This window comes from Hibiscus syriacus, unplaced genomic scaffold, assembly GCF_006381635.1.
Source record: "Hibiscus syriacus cultivar Baekdansim isolate YM2019G1 unplaced genomic scaffold, ASM638163v2 tig00017701_pilon, whole genome shotgun sequence".
Taxonomy (NCBI): Eukaryota; Viridiplantae; Streptophyta; class Magnoliopsida; order Malvales; family Malvaceae; genus Hibiscus; species Hibiscus syriacus.
Genome location: NW_024062413.1, coordinates 1 through 20,960, shown reverse-complemented (window position 1 = coordinate 20,960; position 20,960 = coordinate 1). Strand labels below are relative to the sequence as shown.

The window sequence follows — 20,960 nt, the reverse complement described above, 5'->3', positions numbered from 1 at the left end:
TTGCGATTCTCTCGTTGCGATTTTCATTTCAACCAAAAGACAAAACAGTGTTGCAAATTTTAGTTTCAAGAATAAACTACTACTTTTTATGTTTATTATTTTTGGTATATCTTCACAGTGTAGTTTTTGGTATATCTAATTTGGTATGTTTATTGTTTTTGTAGAAATTTTTTCGGCTTCATTGACATTAAGGAATAAAGTTAGCCTAGCCACTACAATTGCTTCGAAGCTTTCACTTGCACAAAGAAAATTGTTTGAGGAAACCTGCTTCGGGCCATGGCTGAGAGTACATCATCCGGGTGGAGATGCTAATTTGACCCATTTGTGCTTTAGACCATGACTAGCGATCTACCCGACAGTATACAACGTGGTGAGGAAGAGATATGGTTTTATTTTCCACCAGCGTATACTTGTTTTGGGCGGAAGGAGTTCTGCTTAATCATTGGTCTACGATTCGGATACGATGATGTAGGCCGGTACACTCGTCATATCACCCGCCCATCATGGTTATCCCGGGTTTTTCCTGATAAGTTAATAGAGAAGCCGAACTTACACGTCGACGACCTGAAGAAATTGTTTAATAAGAAATATGTTTTACTCGATGAATGACGTCGATGTTGTCCGAGTATGCCTTCTAGTACTTTTGTATACCGGCTTTTTAGGCAAAGAGGCCAGACAACCTATTCCTCAGGAGCTAATATTATTGGTAGAGGACCTAAATGTATGGAATCTGTTTCCGTGGGGTTCGTATATATGGAAAGCTACCTGGACTAAGTTGTCGTCTGCCTTTGATGACCACAAAAGTTTGCTTGGCGATGGGTCGAAATACACTTTGTCAGGCTTTGTTTGGGCCTTTAAGGTAAGAATTTCTATATAATGTTTTCAAAATTATAAAGAATTATTTAACAATTACTAATGTTTGTTATTATATTGTTTGTAGATTTGGATATTCGAGGCTTTCCCCAGCATGCGGAAATATGCATTAAAACTTCAAATGATATTCCTAGGGCTATTTCCTGGAAGAGGAAACGTCTGTTGGATTGGGAAGACTTAATACCATATGCGACAATAAATAATGTAAGTTAACACAAATACTATCATATATAAACAAGTTATTAATAGTAGACGTTTAACTTTGTTTGAGTTTTTATATTTTTAGGAGGCCAACACTCTATTATAGAGACTGACACCCACGGAGGCTGAGCTTGCCACTGATTGGTGGCAAGCTAGCCAGCGTTTTTTTGATGGCACGAATGATGAGCAGCCTCCACTTCCTCCACTTCGAGAGTCATCACCTCACCCAGAGCCATCACCTGATCGACCCGACTATACACCTCTACAACGAGAGCCATCACCTATCCCGTCACATCATCGAGCCTCTTCTCCACCATCACCTCATGATAGGCGACCGGCAAAGATGCCACGACTTCTATCTCCCTGTTCTCCACCTCCACGGGATGAGTCAAGGGAGTTACGTGATGAGGTCAATGCCTTGCGTGAGGAGATCGATACTCTACGCGATAACGATGGTGCATGGCGTGTGGAGGTGTCTACTTTACGTGGTGAGGTTGCCGCTCTACGTGAGATGGTAGTATCGTTGCAGAGTGAGGTTCATACTCTACGCAACGAGGTAAGTTTAAGATTTTCCATATTTAACTTGATGATAAATTTACTCGTAATTTCACTTAGATTAACCATTTCACTTAGATTGCTTAGTAAATTTATTAGGTTGCTGTCAATACTGCTAAATTGTTTATTCTTTAACACTGTGAAGTTAGTATTTGTCTTTTGTTTTATCTTTTGGTTGAAGTAAATTTATTCGGTTCCTGCCAATTTTGCTAAACTGTGTATTCTTTAACACTGTGAAGTTAATATTTGTCTTTGTTTTGTCTTTTGGTTAAAAGTAAATTTGTTCGGTTGCTGCCAATTCTGCTAAACTATGTATTCTTTAATACTGTGAATTTAGTATTTGTCTTTGTTTTGTCTTTTGGTTGAAAGTAAATTTGTTCGGTTGCTGCCAATTCTGCTAAACTGTGTATTCTTTAATACTCTGAAGTTATTATTTGTCTTTGTTTTGTCTTTTGGTTTAAGTAATGCAATTCATTCAAGTTTCAATTTGCAGAAGAAGAAATAGTTTTCTTTCGCAACACGAAACTTAAAATCGCAACATGAAAAATGACTATTGCAACGCGAAATGAATCGTCACGAGAGAATCGCAACGAGAAATAAAAATCGTAACGCGAAATGAAAATCGTAACGCGAAACCAAAATCGCAACGCGAAACTATAATCGCGTTGCGATTTTCATTTCGCATTGCGATTCTCTCGTTGCGATAGTTAAATTCGCATTGCGATAGTCAAATTCGCATTGTGATAGTCATTTTCGCATTGCGATAGTCATTTTCGCATTGCGATAGTCATTTTCGCATTGCGATAGTCATTTTCGCGTTACGATTTTAAGTTTCAGATTCTATTCTTCTTCTGCAAATTGAAACTTGAATGAATTGCATTACTTCAACCAAAAGACAAATACTAACTTCACAGTGTTGAAAATTTAAGTTTCAAGAATAAACTACTACTCATTATGTTGTCATTGAACCTGCACTAAACCTTTATGTTGTCCTTTTAAATGTTTATATAAGTGCTTACTTCTGGAATGTTATCTGATGCATTTTGTGAACAATGATATAATAATGACTTGGGTGAATACCGTGCAAGTTTGAAATATATTTGTCTTTGTTCTCACTGTTTAATATCATGTCTGTTTACTTACTGATTTATGTATTAATTTATTTTTAGCGGCCCGCTAAGGTGGATGCTCTACGTTGGGTTTTTCTTGCAAGACGGAGTTCACGCATCAGACGGCGTGCACGTGCCATTACGTCTCCGTTCACCCCAATAGTGCGAAGAATCCGTAAGAAAAAGCCTGACTCACCTGTCATCGTTCAAGAGGTCTCCCCTATCGTTCAAGAGGCCCCTATCATCCCTCAAGAGTCCCCTCCCACTGTTCAAGAGGCCACTGTCATCGTTGAAGAGATCCCTCCTAACATTCTAGAGCCCGATTCACACGGCGTAATATATCGAATTATTGAGAAGCCCCCTCACGTGCCGGACATGATGGATGACTGTTGGCTTTTGTATAAGTTACCGGCCAGTACCATTCCGGCAGATGAAGTGGAGAGGAAACAACTACCGAAATAATTCTGGATAATACCCTTTGGGCTAAGACCGCAGTTGATTTTTATCTACATGAGCGGAGCCAAGGGTGTTACGCTGACATATACAAACTCAACGATGATATGCATTTGTTGATTGAATGGTCTTGGTGGTGTGTATTATTAGGGGTTGAAGACAACGGCTATTTCGATGGGGGTAAGTCTTATATTTCTTATATTTCAGTTTGATTAATTTTTTTTAAAATTTATGTAATTCACTAATATATGTCTTTTTTTGTAAAACAACATATTCATGCATGAGTGACACGTCTTCTAATTGTAATGAAATTGAAGAAAAATATTAAAAAAATGTGATATACAATTATGCCGACGTCTTTTCACGTAGTTCACTTGAAGAATCAACGACATGAATCATATGTGTTGACTAATGGACAAGCTAAAATTTATCTTGCATGGTGGGAGGTCGATAAGGTTAGTATATTTGTTTAAATATTTTAAAGGTGTTCATAAATAAGTGCGCAATTTGAATTATTACATTTCGATGCAGGTGTTTATCCCTGTTTTGGACCGTACTCATTGGCTTCTCGTCGAGCTTCAGCTCCTATCCCTAAAGACAATAGTATATGACAGCATGATAAATTACATATCATTGTCTGATTTGAGAGATATGATTAAGGGATGGAGCTCTCATTTGGCTAAATTCTTGGATGCAATTGATTATTGGACTAAGTCTGGAAACAAGAAGCCAAAGAAGTTCAATGTTACAGTTATCATATACGAGACCGCGCCACAACAAACGAAGAAAGTCAGAGGGGATTGTGGTCCTCTCGTATGCATGTGCTTGGAGCGTTTGACGACAGAAAGTACACATTTTCTACCTCCCACCGATAGAGATAGAGGTGCAGTAGGCTTGTGGTTTCGGCATTTTATGGCTAGAGCGATATATGCGAGACGCTGCCTACCTGCATCCGCGTTATGAAAGTGTCCATAAACAATTTGTAAGTCAATTGCAAGTGTTGTTAAACATATTTACTCTTTTTGGTTTGAAAATGTTTGGTTAAGTAGCTAGAATTCAATAATTTGCTGTTTGTAGGTTTTAGATTGTAGAAAGTGTTGTTGATTCGATGTTTGGTTTCTGTAGGTTAATCCTGAAGTGAGCTGCGTGAAATGGATGTTTGGGTGCAAAAGTTGATTTCATTATTATTTTTTGATTGTTTAATTGATTTGTAAAAGATGATTTGTAAATGTTGATTTTTTTAATTGATGTGTACATAATATTTGTGCTTGTTTAATTGATTAAAATGTAATAGTTGATTTGTTGATTTCAATCTGCATTATGTTGAATGCAAAACAGACTATCGCAACGCGGAAATGACTATCGCAACGAGAGAATCGCAATGCGAAATGAAAATCGCAACAAGTGAATCGCAATGCGAAAATGAAAATCGTTGCGATTTACAGATTCACATTGCGATTTACGTAATCGCATTGCGATTTACGTAATCGCATTGCGATTTACGTAATCGCATTGCGAATCTGTAAATCGTACGTAAATCGCAACGATTTTCATTTTTGCATTGCGATTCACTCGTTGCGATTTTCATTTCGCATTGCGATTTACGTAATCGCGTTGCGATTTACGTATTTGCGTTGCGAATTAGGAAAATCGTAACGTGAATTTGGGAAATCGCAATGCGATAGTCAGAATCGCGTTGTGAATCTGGAAACTGATTCACTCGTTTCGATTTTCATTTCGCATTGCAATTTTCATTTCGCATTGCGATTCTCTCGTTGCGATAGTCATTTCCGCGTTGCGATAGTCAATTCCGCATTGCGATAGTCATTTCCGTGATGCGATTTCCGCGTTTCGATAGTCAAATGAATATCTAATAAGTGATAACAACTGAACTTATCATAGCAATGTTCAAAATCAAGTTACTAATACATGCCTAACTGAAAATGTTAAAAGTTCACACATAATATACACATAATACAAAATTTGCATTTAAAAATCACCTAAGTTAACAGTCCCAAAAGGTGAAGCCGGTTGTGATTGGAATTTTGATGAGGATCCATATTTTGGTAGAGGAAAAGATGATTGTGATGGCACTGGTGATCCACATGTCAACCTTGTATGACCACTTTCCTTGCACGTACTACATGTCGATCTCTTCTTCTATTCACCCTTAGACGGTATACGATCGTGACTTTTTGGTCGGCCAGGTAGCCTTCTGTACATGGCTGGTGGCAAAATTGTTTGTAAGTCATCTGGTATGTCCCACTCAGAAGGGTGTGGAATAGGGTAGACAATCTCGCCATAAGTCTGTCGATATACTTCTGTAGTGTAGCAATCCATAGCGTATGCGCTTGAATCATCTTGGTTTAGATGAAGAGAAACTTTTATAACATGGCCACACGGATAACCAGATGTTTGCCATTTCATACAACTATACGTCTTTGCATTTAGATCGACAAGCCCATTTAAGTTATTATCCAGTACTTCAAACAAAGTGTTTGAACATGGTTCAACTCTCCATAACGTTGACTTCACAACACGTTTCGTTGTCTTTTTTTCTGTCCATGGTGTAACACGATGTTCCAATGTTCATGTAAATTTAAATAAATAATACTTAGTAAAATATATGATAAGTTACGAATTTAAAGAAATAATATCTGCATGGTTTCTTTTCTTGTAGTACCACTGTTGAATAGAGGCTCGAAAAAACTACATTAACATAGTAATTGGTAATTTCCGGGAATGACGACTTAGAGCGTTGATTGATTCTGCACTATTAGACGTCATGAAACCATATCTTGCTCCAAGTTGATGTACTCTTGACAATCTTTCAAACCCGACATCTTCTAGTGTTTGAGCACACTGAGGCAAAACACGTCTTAAACAGTTTATATGCTTATTAAAATCCACTTTCCGATAAGCTTTTACAGCCTTCCAGTATGTCCATTTGTGATTTTTTATACCAGCAGACCTTGATTTTATATTTCTATACAAATGAACACCACAAAGTCCATGAAAAACATATGGTAAACACCTTCTAACAGCATTGTCAATTGAGTTTTCCCTATCGGATATGATTATTAGATTGCTAATAGGACCTATGCAATCCCTAAGATACCCCATAAACCATGTCCATGAATTAGAGGTTTCAGATTACCAACCCCGTAAGCTATTGGCAGTATCCCATTGTTAGCATCCATGGCTACTGCTAATAAGTTTACTCCAAGGAATCGACCTTTTAAATGTGCTCCGTCAACTATAATAAATGGGCGCATGCAATTAATAAACGAACGAATCTACAAAATCATAAACACAAGAAATATAATCATTTAAATGTGAAATGCATGTAACTAACAAAAATGAGTCAACAAAATTATATTGATTTACTAACCGCAGCACCAATGGCGATAAACAGCAACTCAAAGCGTCCATCTCTATCTGTTTTGATATGAGTTACCGACCCAGGATTTTTCAGCTTTAAATTGTGACAATAAGCCGGCAGTTGGGCAAACGATGCTTCTGGCGACCCCCTCAACAATTCCAAGGCATAACATTTGGCTCTCCAAGCTTGAGAATATGAGATACTAATCTTGAACCGAGCATTCATGTCAGTCATAATTTCATGTCCCCGATATACCCTACCATTCAAAAACATTAACTCAGCCAGAAAACCACCCAACATCTTTTTGTTTGCCTGTCTATGGTGAGGAAAAACTTGGGTTCTTGAACATGTATGTTTATCAATAAAAGTCATAACTTGAAACATTTCGCAATCTTTTATCCTCTTTGCAATCATACGCCACATACAGTTTTTGTCAATCATACACCTTGTTTCGAAACGATCTTTGCTTGATTTGTTAACTTTTAGTTGATAGCCATCTTCCACACATTTCGTATACAAAGCTATCTTCAAGTCTTCCTTTGTATCAAAACAATCATCTTTCTTGATACGAATAATTTTTGTGTAACAATCAACTGCTATCTTTACCAACTCTTCTTCCGGTATCTGAAGTAATTATGGCATATTCCAGTTATACTCCCGTGGCATTTTCTTCGGGGACTTTTCTTTGGGGATTTCTTCTTCTTCTTTTTCTTCTTCAGTGTTATATGAATTACAGAATGGATGTTCAACATGTTCATTTACAGTCGTAACTTCCTCCTCATTATCATCAACAACATCTTCCTCGGCAACGGTTGTTTCATCATCAAAATTCGGGTATTGACCAATATCAAAATCATTACACGCAGGGTCTGTTTCTTCTTCTGAAAATTCATCAAAATCCGAGTATTGACCAAGATCAAAGTCCGGGTATTGTCCAAGATCAAATTTCGAATACTGACTAGTACTCACAATTTTTTCTGTTGGCTCATCATCGTCTAACTGATCAATACGAAAACCGAAATTTGGTGCTGAAAGTTGATTGAGATTTGGATTAGGGAAATGTTGTGGGTTTTGAGATTGTGTTTGGTATTGGAAATGTGGTGAAACAATATTTGCTTGGTGATGAAATTGTGGTGGAACCATTAAATTTTGAGCACCATAAACTGGGGTTGAAAAACTTAGTTGATTACTACCCGCTACTGACCCAACTTCACTATTTCTAGGTTCAACAACATACAATGTAACATCATCACTTGAAACACTAATGTAAGCAATGAATCGTTCAACAACTTCATTGTCGGTTAACAAATAAACTTTACCATTTCTCTGATAAGATAGCCTAAATCCACTTAGGGGCTCTAAATTCAATTTATTTGCAACACGTAACATTAGAGTTTCATAAGTTAACTTTTTTAATGACAGTTTTAGTTGAAGATTCATGGGTAAAGGCATATATTGTAAAACACCATGAACATTCTCCCATGACCCTCCAAAACACAAATATATCCAAACATGATCAACATTAGATGATTTCATTATTGTAAATTAATTTACTAAATAAACGAGCTGCGAAACTAAAACCTGTTGCCGGATGGGGAAGGATATCGTTGGATATAGGAACGGATGTCGCCGGAGAGAGTGATAGATGGAGATGGAATGAGTTGCGATTTAGGGATTTAGGTTATGAGTTGCTGCTGCTGCGTAGTTATATACCCAAAACATTTGTGTTGCGAAATTAAAACCTGTTGCGAATTCAGAAATCGAGTTGCGAATTTGAAATTCAGTATTGCGATAGTCAGAATCTCGTTGCGATTTACAGATTCGTATTGCGATTTACGTATTCGCGTTGCGATTTACGTAATCGCGTTGCGATTTACGTATTCGCATTGCGAATTAGGAAAATCGCAACGCGAATTTGGGAAATCGCAATGCGATAGTCAGAATCGCGTTGCGAATCTGTAAACTGATTTACGATACCGGAGATCGCGTTGCGAATTATCGATCGCATTGCGATTTAGTTTGTCATTTTGGCAAATCCAAAAAAAGTTGGTTAAAATCGTATATTATAAGGTATTTTTGGTCACTGAAGTTATTTTCTCTATTAAATATAGAAGGGTAGAGAAGCGGGAGAAAAATCAAGGAAGTACACGGGAAACGACAGTCTATGATTCGGTATTGTTATGGTAAATTATAAATTTCATCACTGAATTTTACTGTCTCTCCTATTTTACTCATTGAACTTTAAAAAATTTCAACTTTCTCATTAAACTTAATACATTATATTTTTTTGGTCTACGAACTTTACACTCTCTCTTATTTTAATTACTATATCGTTAAATAGTTAATGGCGTTAGATGAATCCATTTAAAATAATTAAATTTTCACCAAAACGACAATTTTTACATCTATATAACAATTTATTTTAACATCGTTAATTATTCAACGGTCAACTTATTTTAACATCGTTAATTATTCAACGGTCGAATGACAAAAAAAAATAAATGTATTAAGTTTAGTGAATAAATTGAAAAGATTTAAAGTATATGAGTGAAATAGGAGAGAGAATAAAGTTCAGTTGTCAAATTTATAATTCTCCACTTTTTTATCGAATTGTTTGTGACGTATCCGCCGTATGAGACATCAAAAACCTTTAGACCCTGTTTGGTTCAAAGAATGTTGTATTATTGGAGAAATAGAATCATCATTCCCCTGTTTGGTTGGTCGGTAATCTTTTATTACCAACAGTGGATTTTTTGGGATATATTATCGAGAATATGATTACCTCTTCCCTTAGGTATTGTTGGATTACCGGCGTTTTAGACTAAAATGCCCTTAATTTTTTTTTTCAAAAATATCATTCTTCTGTCATTGAATAATAAAAATTCTACGAATGTTAAATTAAAAATTTATCCTTAAACTATTTTAGATTTACAAAAAAAATCTATAATTAAAATTTTAAATGAAGTTCAAGGGTTAAAATTAAATTTTACCATTTCATTAAACATATTTATCTTTTCAATTTTGTAAAAAAATTATATAAATTTTATGAATTTAATTTTTTTTAAAAATATATATAAATTAATTATAGTAATATTATAGTAGAATTCAACTTGTTAAAAAAACAAATATATAATAAGGACAATTTGATTAAATATATATTCCAATAATATTTTATTCCTTTAATCAAACACAATAATCTTACATTCATTCTAAACCAATCAAACATAAAATACAACATTTTCAGTAATCCTATTTTCTGATAATTTTTTATGACTTGTATTTCGTGGTGGGTAGATTATGTGTGTGTTCTTAACTACAGGATTAAACACCCCCGGCGGCTTATAAAATTCTTTAGTCTTTCGATTAAGAAATTAGTTGTACGAAATATATAAAAAAAAAAAGTCAAAGAGTCGTCGAGAAACCAACGAGTGTCAGTGCAGGTGTTAATCATCGTTTACAAAAGTCTAATCGGTCTTAATAGTTAATACAATTCAAAGTTGACTTTATAAAACGTAACATAGACATCTTAATACAAATACACCACATGGACAAGTTGTTGGTCAAAGTTCCAAGGTTTTTGTTTTCCGGTCGGTGTTGCAAACCAAATCCAAAGCTAAAATTTGACTGCCCAAATGCCCAATGGGATCCATCGAGATCACATGATTCATGATGAACTCACCGCTAGGGATGGGCATCAGAGTCAAATTCGACGGATTTCGTCCGATCCGATTGATCGAATCGGTTTTTTTTAAAAGAGGGTCAAGTCAGGTCAATTTAAGGTTGTATTTGGGCCGGATTTGGTTGGTTTAGGTATATGATGAAAGATACCTAACCCGACATGACCTGAAAAAATATAATTTCAACTTATATATTTAGGGATAATTACAGTAATACTCATATATATATATATATATATATATATTTAATTTATTCTCTATTTTTATTGAATAAAAAATATTTTTAATAAATATATTATTTCGGGCAAGGTCTGGTCGATTGGTCGGATTCGGATTTTATCTCAAAAAATTGGGTCAGAGTTGAGTCTGGTGAATGATGTAAAATTTTCAGGTCTGGTTGGATCAACCAAAAACTGACCTAAACCCGACTCGTGCCCATCCCTACTAGGGCTATAAATGAGATGAGACAGATCGCGAGCTATTCGAGATCGACTCGATTAAGGCTCGATAAATACTCGGATCGAATGGACTCGACTCGAGCTCGACTCGAGTTCTTAACGAGCTTAAACGAGCTACTCGATATTCGACTCGAAAAGCTCGTGATCAACTCGAAAATATAATATATTAAGATTTTATTAAAAAAATAAATTAATAATAATATTAATATTTATGTATTGCTTTTTTTTTAAAAAAAAATACAGTAAGATTTCATGTATTTAAGGTTCATGTTCGAGTTAAGTTTAAGATTTTTTTTTTCATTTCGAACATTTTCGAACTGCTCACGAGCTTCAGTTCATGATTTCGAGTTCGAGTCGAGCTTGAAAATTTTAAACTCGCGAGTCGAGCTCAGCAATATTCGAGCTCGACTCGGCTCGTTTGCACCCCTAATACCTACCCACGGCCCTCGGATTATGAGAATAAATCTCTTTTTAAGAAATAATATATTTATCATCCTCCATTTAATTTTAAACAAATATGTTCTTGTCTTGTGAATTTTGTTTCAAGTCTCGTGACCTTCTCGTGTTGGACAATATAATTTTTCCAACAAGAAAAATGTTTTGACGTGATATGTCATCTTATTACGGATTAAATTTATTAAATTATTTATAATTAAGATTAGGACTAAATTAATATAATATATAAGTATTGAGGACAGAACGTGTTATTATCTTAATTAAGATTAAATATATAGAATTTATAAAATTTATGATCAAATGTATTACTATATAAATTTATTTAACTATCGCGTCATTAATCTCGTTAACGGTTAATTGTAGCTACTTGATTGAAATTAAATTAAAAGTATGATGACCAAATTGATAAAAGCTTTATTTAATGGTCAAAATAACATCTACTTCATAATTTACCGGTCAAAGATGATAGTTTACCCTTTTTATAAGCTATTGTACTATGTACTGAACTAGAATTGGACCATTCAACTTTTGCTCGGCTCTGGGTTTTGGTGGATCGGTAAGTAAAATTCTTATATACCCATTTTCATGATTTTGTTTATGCTTGTGTGGTAATTTTAGTGGCGTTATTAAATAAAAAACCAAATATTCATTAGTTAGAAAAATACCTCTCATCAGCCATTACTTGAAAAGAATACTCCCTAAACTGATCGCATAGGACTATCTCACGTTCTGCAAAATACGAGATCTAATATTAAATTTGAAAAAATATCCCGTGTTATACAAAACGTGAGATTTACGAAAATTTGAAATTATCATCAAGTTATATCAAAATAGACTTGCTTTTTTAATTTTTACAAAGAGCGAGTTCCATAGCCAACCCAACACATAGGGATGGGCATGGGACCCGAATTCGATGGGTTCCGACTTGACTGTCGGGTTGGGTTTTTTTTAAAAAAACGGGTTCAGGTCTGGTCGGATTTTTTTAAGTGTGATGTTTGGGTCAGGTCGGATTCGGGTTTAGGATGAAAATACCGACCCGACCTGAAAAAAATATAATTTTATCTTATATGTTTAAGAATAATTACAATAATACCCCTCTATATTTAATTTTAGTTCATATATGGATTAATTAAAAGTAAAAAATTAAAAAAATACATGAGAAAAGATAGAAGAACTCATGTTATCCCACATTGATAGTAAACATAGGCTAGACACTCCACTATGCCTATATAAACTCATGGAGCTAAAGTGTATTAATTTACATTTTTAGTTCCTATAGTATAATTTTTGTCAAATTTAATTAAAGTTTGTTTTTAGATGTGCTCTACATATGGTTGTCAATGGAACTTGCCTTTTGTAGATATGAGTTGTCAATGGAACTTGCCTTTTGTAGAAAGTGTGTTTGTTTTGATATAACATGATGATGAATTCAATTTCTAATTAATCTCGTGTTTTTGCATAATGTGAGGTATTTTTTAAAATTTAATATCGGATCTCATATTTTACAAAATACGAAGTAGTCCTACGTAGACTGATTGGGTTTTTTTTTTAACTAAGAATATTTTGGAGGTTTATTTAATAATGTCAATTTTAATAGTCCACAATGATTATAAGATAATATTATATATATATAAAATTTATAAAAATATATTATTTTTTATCGTTAGAATCATTTAATAAGCTCAGCTTTTTGAATTTTAATGTCATTTAATAAGTGATTATAAGGTAGTGTTTTTTTAGAATATTTTTAGCATCTTGGTAACATATACAAATTTTTTAAGTGTAGATGTTCAAATCGAACATCTCTTGAAAAAATAATATTATATTTTATCACTGAAATCGTTTAACAAACAATTGAATTTTATGAATAATTATACTATTACATAAATTTCAAAGCATTTATTTGAAGTTTCAAATATATAAATTTTAAAGACAATTATTTTTGGAATATTTAGTTTGTCATGGAGAACCATGCCTCGAAAAACAAGGCTTAATACAAAAATAAGTGTCAAAACTATGCATCGAAAAATATTTTAATGCCTAAATTTTTTTTGTTAAAAATAGATGTCTAATGTTTTCAACGTTACATTTTTAGGTGTTCGGATGTTAACTGCGGTTAAAAATATTTATTAAGTGACACATGTCATATTCTGGTAATTTTGAGAATTTATTTAAAAATTTAAAAAATCTATTCCCCCCCCAAAATAACAGCTCGTGCCTCCCCTCTCCCTTCCACAACCGTCGGCTAGCCAGCCGTGACCATCACCACCACCGTCATCAGCATTGACATCGACTCTTGATCAAACCTTGATTGACCTTTCATCGTAATCTGCCATCGTTTGTCTTGGAGAAACGTTCAAAGGTTTGTCGAACCGTCGCAGTTCATCGTCGATTCTGGCCGAATTCGACGTTTATAAGCCACATCACTACCATCATTCGAACCACTGTGCAATTCCGATTAAAATCCAACCGTTCGATGATGAAGACGACAACTTGAAATGGCCGAAAATGGTTGATAATGGGGGTTGAAATGAGAATTTTTAGTTTTAGGATTTTTTTATAATTTCAGTAAAAGTTTGGGATTTTTATAAATAAATTAAGTATTTTTTAATTTTTTTTCTTTTTTAAAAATAAAATATTTATTATTAAAAAAATTAAAAAATAATGATAGAAATTAAAATTATAACTAAAAAAATATTAAATACTTATTTTTTTTAAAAAAAATAGACAATGCATAATTTGAACCCTTCCTTTTGTATTAAGCCACTGAACAAACATGTCTTCTTTTATAATATTTTTAATTGCGTTTTTTCTTACTATTCCTTGATCTTAGATTAAACCGCTTAACTACCCACGTGTTGCAGCATAGGTACTTCTTCTTCTCTCATTAAATCTCACGTGAATCAGCCTTAATATACGATTAATGAAATATGTTACTGGTTTTGTTTAATGAAATATGTTACTGGTTTTGTTATTATTATTTTTATTAAAACCGGTAAAAAATTATCAGAAACATTATTATTTCTACTGATTTTGTTATTATTAGACGTTTTACCGGTTTTGTTAATATATCTAGTAAAGCGCTATCGGTTTTGTTATTTTTTCTATTGATTTTGTTATTATTAGACACTTTACCGAAAATGTTAAAAAAATATTAATGTTTTAGGTAGAAATAATAATATTTTAGATAATTTTTTACTGATTTTATTAAAAAATAATAACAAAATCATAACATATTTCCTTAACCGTATATTAAGACTGTCGCACGATAGAAATTCTCTCCCCCTCTCTCCCTAGAAAGCAAAACAGATTAAAATTTCAATTCCAGTTATTTCATATTAAATTATAATTAAAATATTCTAAAATTAAAAATTAATCACAATATTTGTTTAATATATTATTTATGTACGTACGTACGTATGGTGGTTTCTTTGGTTGAGAATTAGAGAGATGGGCCATTTAACAAAGGGAGAATATATTATATATTTGGAATGATTTTTTTTAATAAAAATCCACTAATTTTATTAAAAATAAAAAATATTCAGAACTATAATGAAAAATTACAAATATAATGTAAATGTAAACAAATTATAATTATGATATTTTTCTATAATCATTGACAAAAACTAACTACCTAGATCACACAAGAACCAAATAAGAAAAATGTTAAAAAATCTAATTAAAAAGCTCGAACAAAATAAAAATAGAAACAAATATGAGTGCATCGGAAAACGAACCACAAGAGGGATAAAGATACTGAAGTCCATCGACAAATCACAGATCAGAGTAAGCAACTTAAAAAACTATCAACGAACGTAAAACACGTATTCAAATCAATCTGAGAATCCAAAGCAGAAAATATCTTTATGATTACAAATAAGGTATTTAAAATATTATAAACATTTTTAAGAATAAATTATAATTGGAATTGAATTTGTAGAATCAATTTATATAAAAAAGTATGACACTGTACTTAAATTAAATAGGTGATCGAGACTTGAAATACCGAAATGGTTATGGCATTGGAAATTTAAAGGTGGGATGTTTCATTTGTACCACTCTCGCTATCATTTTTATCGTAACATGGCACGGTGACAAAGGGTTAGTTGCATATTTATTATTCTTTTACCACGTTAATTCCAATTGATCAAACGATATTTGTTCGAAAAACTTAATTATTTGATAATAGATATTTAAACATTATCAAAGATATTGTACTTAAACCTAAAGTTAGAGACTCGTAAAAATAACAATCATCTCTTTAATCATTAAAATAATTTCGATTTTCCATAGTGATTAAAGTCCCAAAATCATAATTTAAAGCCTGATAGCAACCAAAATCATCAACCAAACCGGACCCAGGCTTCAAAAGGGCAAAATTTATTTCCCACAAGTCTCCAGCTTCACCTAAACATTTTCCCACAGGTCTCCATCTTCGTATTAAACATTTTCAACCACCCAATAGTCTCTTTATCTCCTTCATACAATCTATAATACTCCGCCCTTTCGTCTTCCCCCATTACCCTTTCCAGAGGGAACACCATGTTCAGTCAAATGAAAGACAAAGAAACCATGGGTTTGATAGGGAATACCCCAAAGAGCTTAGTTCCTTTGCTGCTTCGAAATTTGGTGTTTCGTGTATTGATTTACGCCGATAAATCCCTCTTTTACTTTTCCGAAAGGTACTCGCTGCTTAAAATGGTTCGTTACCTCATGGTCTCTTGTTTTCTCTTCTTTCTGAGGTTCGTCCCTTCGAATCTGCTCTCTCTACAAGACGATGATTACTCGCTCAAGCCAAGAAAAACCGGCGTTTACGCCATCGGGTCCGGTCCTGGGATTGGGATTCGGGGATCGCTCGTGCGCTTTCGCAGGTACTGTCGAGTGTTAATGACATTCCGGTTAGCTCGAGGAAGTACGAGATCGTTCGGTCGTTGGCTGAGAGGCTTGTCGAGGAGAATAACAGGGAAGGCGTCGAGGCTTTACGTGAAGTTAATCGTGTTGCTTTGTCGGCGGCTTTTTCGAGGACGATTGGTCAGCTCGAAGCTGCAATGGCGGGTTACGGAGGTGGGTCGGGAGTTGGACCGGTTCAGTATCAGATGATAAGGGTTTTAAGGGCGGTTCGATCGGTGGGGGATGGGGTGTGGAGTTCTAGAGTGGGGACGGGGATAGAGGATGAACCGGTCCGGGAACTGGGCGGAGAAGACTGGCGGCGGAGATGCTTTGGTTGGCGCAGAAATTGGCCGTGTGGTTTCGCCGACGAGGCTGTTGAGAGATGGGCGTCGGCTTCGAATTTGGCTTCGCTTTCTCTCATGGCTGAGCAGCGCCTTCAAGGTTCTCTTGTCAAAGTTTCGGGTATATTCTTTGCCTGTTAATCGGTTTAATTCAGAGTTTCGCCCTCTATTTTATTACAAATTGAAAAATAACCTTGTTTTTAATGTATCAAAATCAGTCCTCATGAAATTTAAAAATTAGTCATATTAGACATTGTGAAATACTATATTATTGGAGTGGTAAGAGATTTCTCTATAAATTATTGATCTTTAAATTGTAAAAAAAAAAAAATATATTAATCTTTAAATTAATAGTTTTTAAATAATGACAAGCTTTCAATTTTTATATAATATAAAAAATCAATTTTTATAAAATTAAAGGATTAATTAAGTTTTGAAAACTAGAATTATAAAATTTATAGTCAGATCATCTTTAATTGATGAAATCAAGTATCTCTTTTTTTTTAATTTTATTTGCTTAATTAATGATAATAAAAATGCAGCATTTTTATTCATGCAAGCTAAGAACACGAGAGTGGAAGAAGAAAGCGAAGAAGGCACCAAAGAGAAGCCGAGGCAATTGAAGATGATTACATCGTGGCTGCCGTTGTTATGCCGAGCGAGCATCGGCAGCGACGTGCCGGTTCTGAGCGTCAACGAAAGAATCGAGCTCGAGAAGGTGTTGGAAGACGCCATCGAGAAGCTCGACGGGGAGGAACAAGAGCAAGTGTTGTCGCTCTGGCTTTACCATTTCACGTACTGCCCATCCTCCGATTGGCCCATCCTCCGATTGGCCCAACCTCTATGCTTCGTACGTCCGATGGTGTACCATTTCTCGCAAGCTTTTTATCCTCGGTTGATTTTTTTTATCCGTGTGTGTATAATTATATGTTCTTTCTTAAAGAGAATATCGTCTTTAAAACTGATCTGAATAAAATAATCGTCTACATTTCTTTCTACTCGACTTCCTTTAAACTATGATTTTTAAGGGTGCGATTGGTTCACGGAATGTAAGATTACAAACGAGAATAAAATATTATCAGGGAATATGATTATTGGGAATGTTGTATTTTGTGTTTGGTTGGTTTAGCAGGAATGTAAGATTACCGTATTTAGTTAAGCGAATAAAAGATTATTAGAATGTATATTTGACCAATTATTCTTATTATTATATTATTTTTAACAAGTTGAAAAATTTATATATTTCCTTTAAAAAATTTAAATTCATAAAATTTATATAATTTTGTTTACAAAATTAAATATAAAAAAGTTTAATGAAAGGATAAAATTTTATTTTAACCCTTGAACTTCATATAAAATTATATTTTTTTTTGTAATCTAAAATAGTTTAAAGATAAATTTCTAATTTAACATTCGTATAATTTTTATTATTACAGAAGAATAATATTTTAGAAAAAAAACTAAAGGTATTTTAGTCCAAAACGCCGGTAATCCAACAAACTAAAGGAAGGGGTAATGACATTCCTAATAATATATCTCAAAAATCTACTATTGATAAAAAAATTACCAGCAACGAGATTTTCGATTAACCAACGAAAGAATATGAATTTCATTTTTACGAGAATCACATTCTCCGAATCAAAAGTCGGTATCCGTTTCTCAACTCGGTAATTTCTATTGTAAGAGACGTGTTTCTCTTCAAATGCTAAGTCAAAGCTAGCTTTTACTAAAATGATGTGACAAGAATATGATCGATATCATCTAAACATAAAGGAATGTCTTAGATTCATCCATCTCTAGTAGTTAATTATGTTCATGTTAATGATTTTTGTGATATATCACTTCTAACCATCTTTTTTTTCTTTTCAATTTTGTTTTGAAATTAAGGGTCCGTTTATTTCACGTAAAATATTTTTAAGAAAATATCTTTCTTTTTTCAGTTTTGATTGGAGGAAAACTGGTTGGTCAACGTAAAATATTTTCCTGATCAACAGAATTTTCTTTGTGTTTTCTGAAAAATAACTTAAAATATTTTTCAAAAAATATTTTTTAAAAATATTTTTCAAAAAATATTTTTTAAAAATATTTTCAATAAAATAAACAGACCTTAAAATAAATAAATAAATAAATATATATATATATATACACAGAGACACTGAGATACTATTGTTGTATAAACCGTATGGTGGCACCCGCAAGAAAGTTGGAGAAAGATACATTTGTCAAAACAAATAGTAAATAGGTTACATGGACCACGTGTTTTTCTTCGGTTCTTTCAATGATGGATAAATTAAACTATTATTGGTTGAACTTTACTTTTTCTCTTAGTTTTCTCATTATACTTTTTAATATTTTCAATTTACTCACTAAACTAATTCGTTGATTTCTTTTCACTCATCGATGATGTGGATTATTTTATTATTTTTTCCATAACATATCATTTTTATTAATATTTTAATATATTTAGGATTATAATAAAAAAATAAATTTAAGATATTAAAATACATCCAAACTCTAAAATTAAAATTATCACCCTCACATTCAAGTTTCAATGGTAGCATTGGGTTAGATTCGTCGTGGCTACGTCGCAGTGGCTGCCACAGTGGTCTCCGGTGACCGTTGAGTTCCAACTTTCCAGTTCAAACGTTTGTTACCTTTTGAGCACGAATCCATGATTAGTTTCATCGGAAAAATGCAATGATCTTAATGAATCAGTACTGAAACCATTTGACTTCCAACTCTCCGATCTCCATCGACCGTTGTTGGATGGAGCTCAAACGGAGATATGTTGGTCCCTCCATCACAAAGTCACTCCTCAACGTTCATATCTGATCGCCAGAGTTGCCCCTTTTGAAAACTCGAAGAGCAAAGTTCTCTATTTTCCCCTTTTTGATTTCTTTGTTAAACGGTTAATTCCTTGATTTTTATCTAAAATAATAATACATCGTCTTAGAATAGAAAAAATTCAATTTAAAAAGTTTAGTGAATAAATTAAAAATATAAAAAGTACAGTTAGTATAATAAAAGAGAATAAAGTTCAACTAAGAATGTTGTAATTTACCCGTCAATTATTAAGGACTCTTTTCACTGTGGATTATCTTGTCAACAGTAAATAGGTTGTCGTGTCTTAACTCTTAAGCGTACACATTCTGCTCGAAAGTAAATAAGTACTTTCAATTATTATTAAAATAATACATAATTCTATTTTTTCCCATCAAAATTATTACAAAAAATAATATTTAATGTGTTACTTAAAAAATTATGTAAAAGTATTAGATAAAATAATTTATAATTGATCAGAATCCAAGAAAATGATATTAAGTATAATTTATTTATAGAATTGTTGATATTTTTTAAATTAATCACTTATATCCGATCTAATGAATGACTAATCTAAATCGAATACTGCAGAGGCGAGGGCGATCCTCTGAACTTAGTTTGCTCAATTCGTAAACGCCAGGGTTTGAGCCTCGGACCTTGCTTAAGGAATCTACTGCTTCATCCTACTAGACCTACTAGTTATAGAGACAAACTTCTCAATTTAACTTAATGTATTTCATTCATAGTATCAAGATTAAACAATATTTAGAATGATAAGAAATTAATAATAATAAAATGAGGACCTATAAACAATTTAAAAAAAATCATTTTCAGTGTGAAATATGCATCGCATTCTGCATGGGGTAGAGGGCACAGCTCATAATTGACCTCATCAGCGACTGTCTTACACATTAATGAGAAAACGATAATAAGAAATATTAATTAATTAATATATATATATATAATATATGAAGTGATATATATTCAATAGTTGGGACCAACAAAAGGAGCCCTTTTGATTTATATAAAATATTGATCGAGTATAGGAAAATGGATAGATTCCTAAGCAAGAGTATGGAGGATTGGGTTATTGAAAATCTTGATGCGACACAAGCCCCTAATGCAAGAACGAAAAATTGGCCGACTTTGATCAGTTCTATTATTTGGTTCATCTGGAAGAGAGAAATCAGACAGTGTTCGATTCTGAAATGATTGAGAGAGAATCTATCATCCAACAAACATATAGATTTACTCAGGAGGTTGAAAATTCGGAAGCCTTAAAGCTTGGAATAATCATACCAGAAGGATACCCAATACCGATGGCAAAAACCAGAGATTAATTATTGCAAAGTAAACACTGATGGGTCTAGAAACCCGAATAATGGAGATGCAACGTGTAGAGCAATAGCTAGAGACTATAAGGGTAACTGGCTCTGGGATTTGGTAGGAAAATAGGTAAATGTACCTTATTGGAAGCAGAGCTCTGGGGATTTCATGAAGGTTTAAAAATGGCGTGGATGAAAGGAGATATGAAATAATTTTAAAATCATATAACAAGGAAGCAGTAAACCTGATAATCAATGAATCTACCGAACAACGATTCCAACAATCCTTCAACACATAGACATTATCAAAAGAAATTGGGAGATTAAGATTCAAAACATGCCGAAGGAGGCCAATCGCGTCGCAGATTTCATTACCAAGCTAATGAGGAACCAGCAAGAGGATACGGTCTATATGCACAC

General features: G+C 33.4%; 1 protein-coding gene across 1 annotated transcript; it reads left to right on the top strand.

Moving 5' to 3' along the window:
- Window positions 1–15,631: 15,631 nt before the first annotated feature.
- On the top strand, window positions 15,632–17,382 carry LOC120208807. The gene is made up of 2 exons (XM_039207972.1): window positions 15,632–16,516; window positions 16,938–17,382. The coding sequence occupies exons 1-2, from the start codon at window positions 16,213–16,215 to the stop codon at window positions 17,363–17,365; spliced, it is 732 nt and encodes a 243-aa protein (XP_039063903.1). The 5' UTR covers window positions 15,632–16,212; the 3' UTR covers window positions 17,366–17,382.
- The last annotated feature ends 3,578 nt before the right edge of the window (window positions 17,383–20,960 follow it).

What these genes read in the sequence shown, in the direction of transcription:
- LOC120208807 (XM_039207972.1), top strand. Translation starts at nt 16,213, where the DNA reads ATGGCGGGTTACGGAGGTGGGTCGGGAGTTGGACCGGTTCAGTATCAG. An exon ending in TTCTCTTGTCAAAGTTTCGG is followed by an intron (nt 16,517 to 16,937) that starts GTATATTCTTTG and finishes ATAAAAATGCAG; the next exon opens with CATTTTTATTCATGCAAGCT.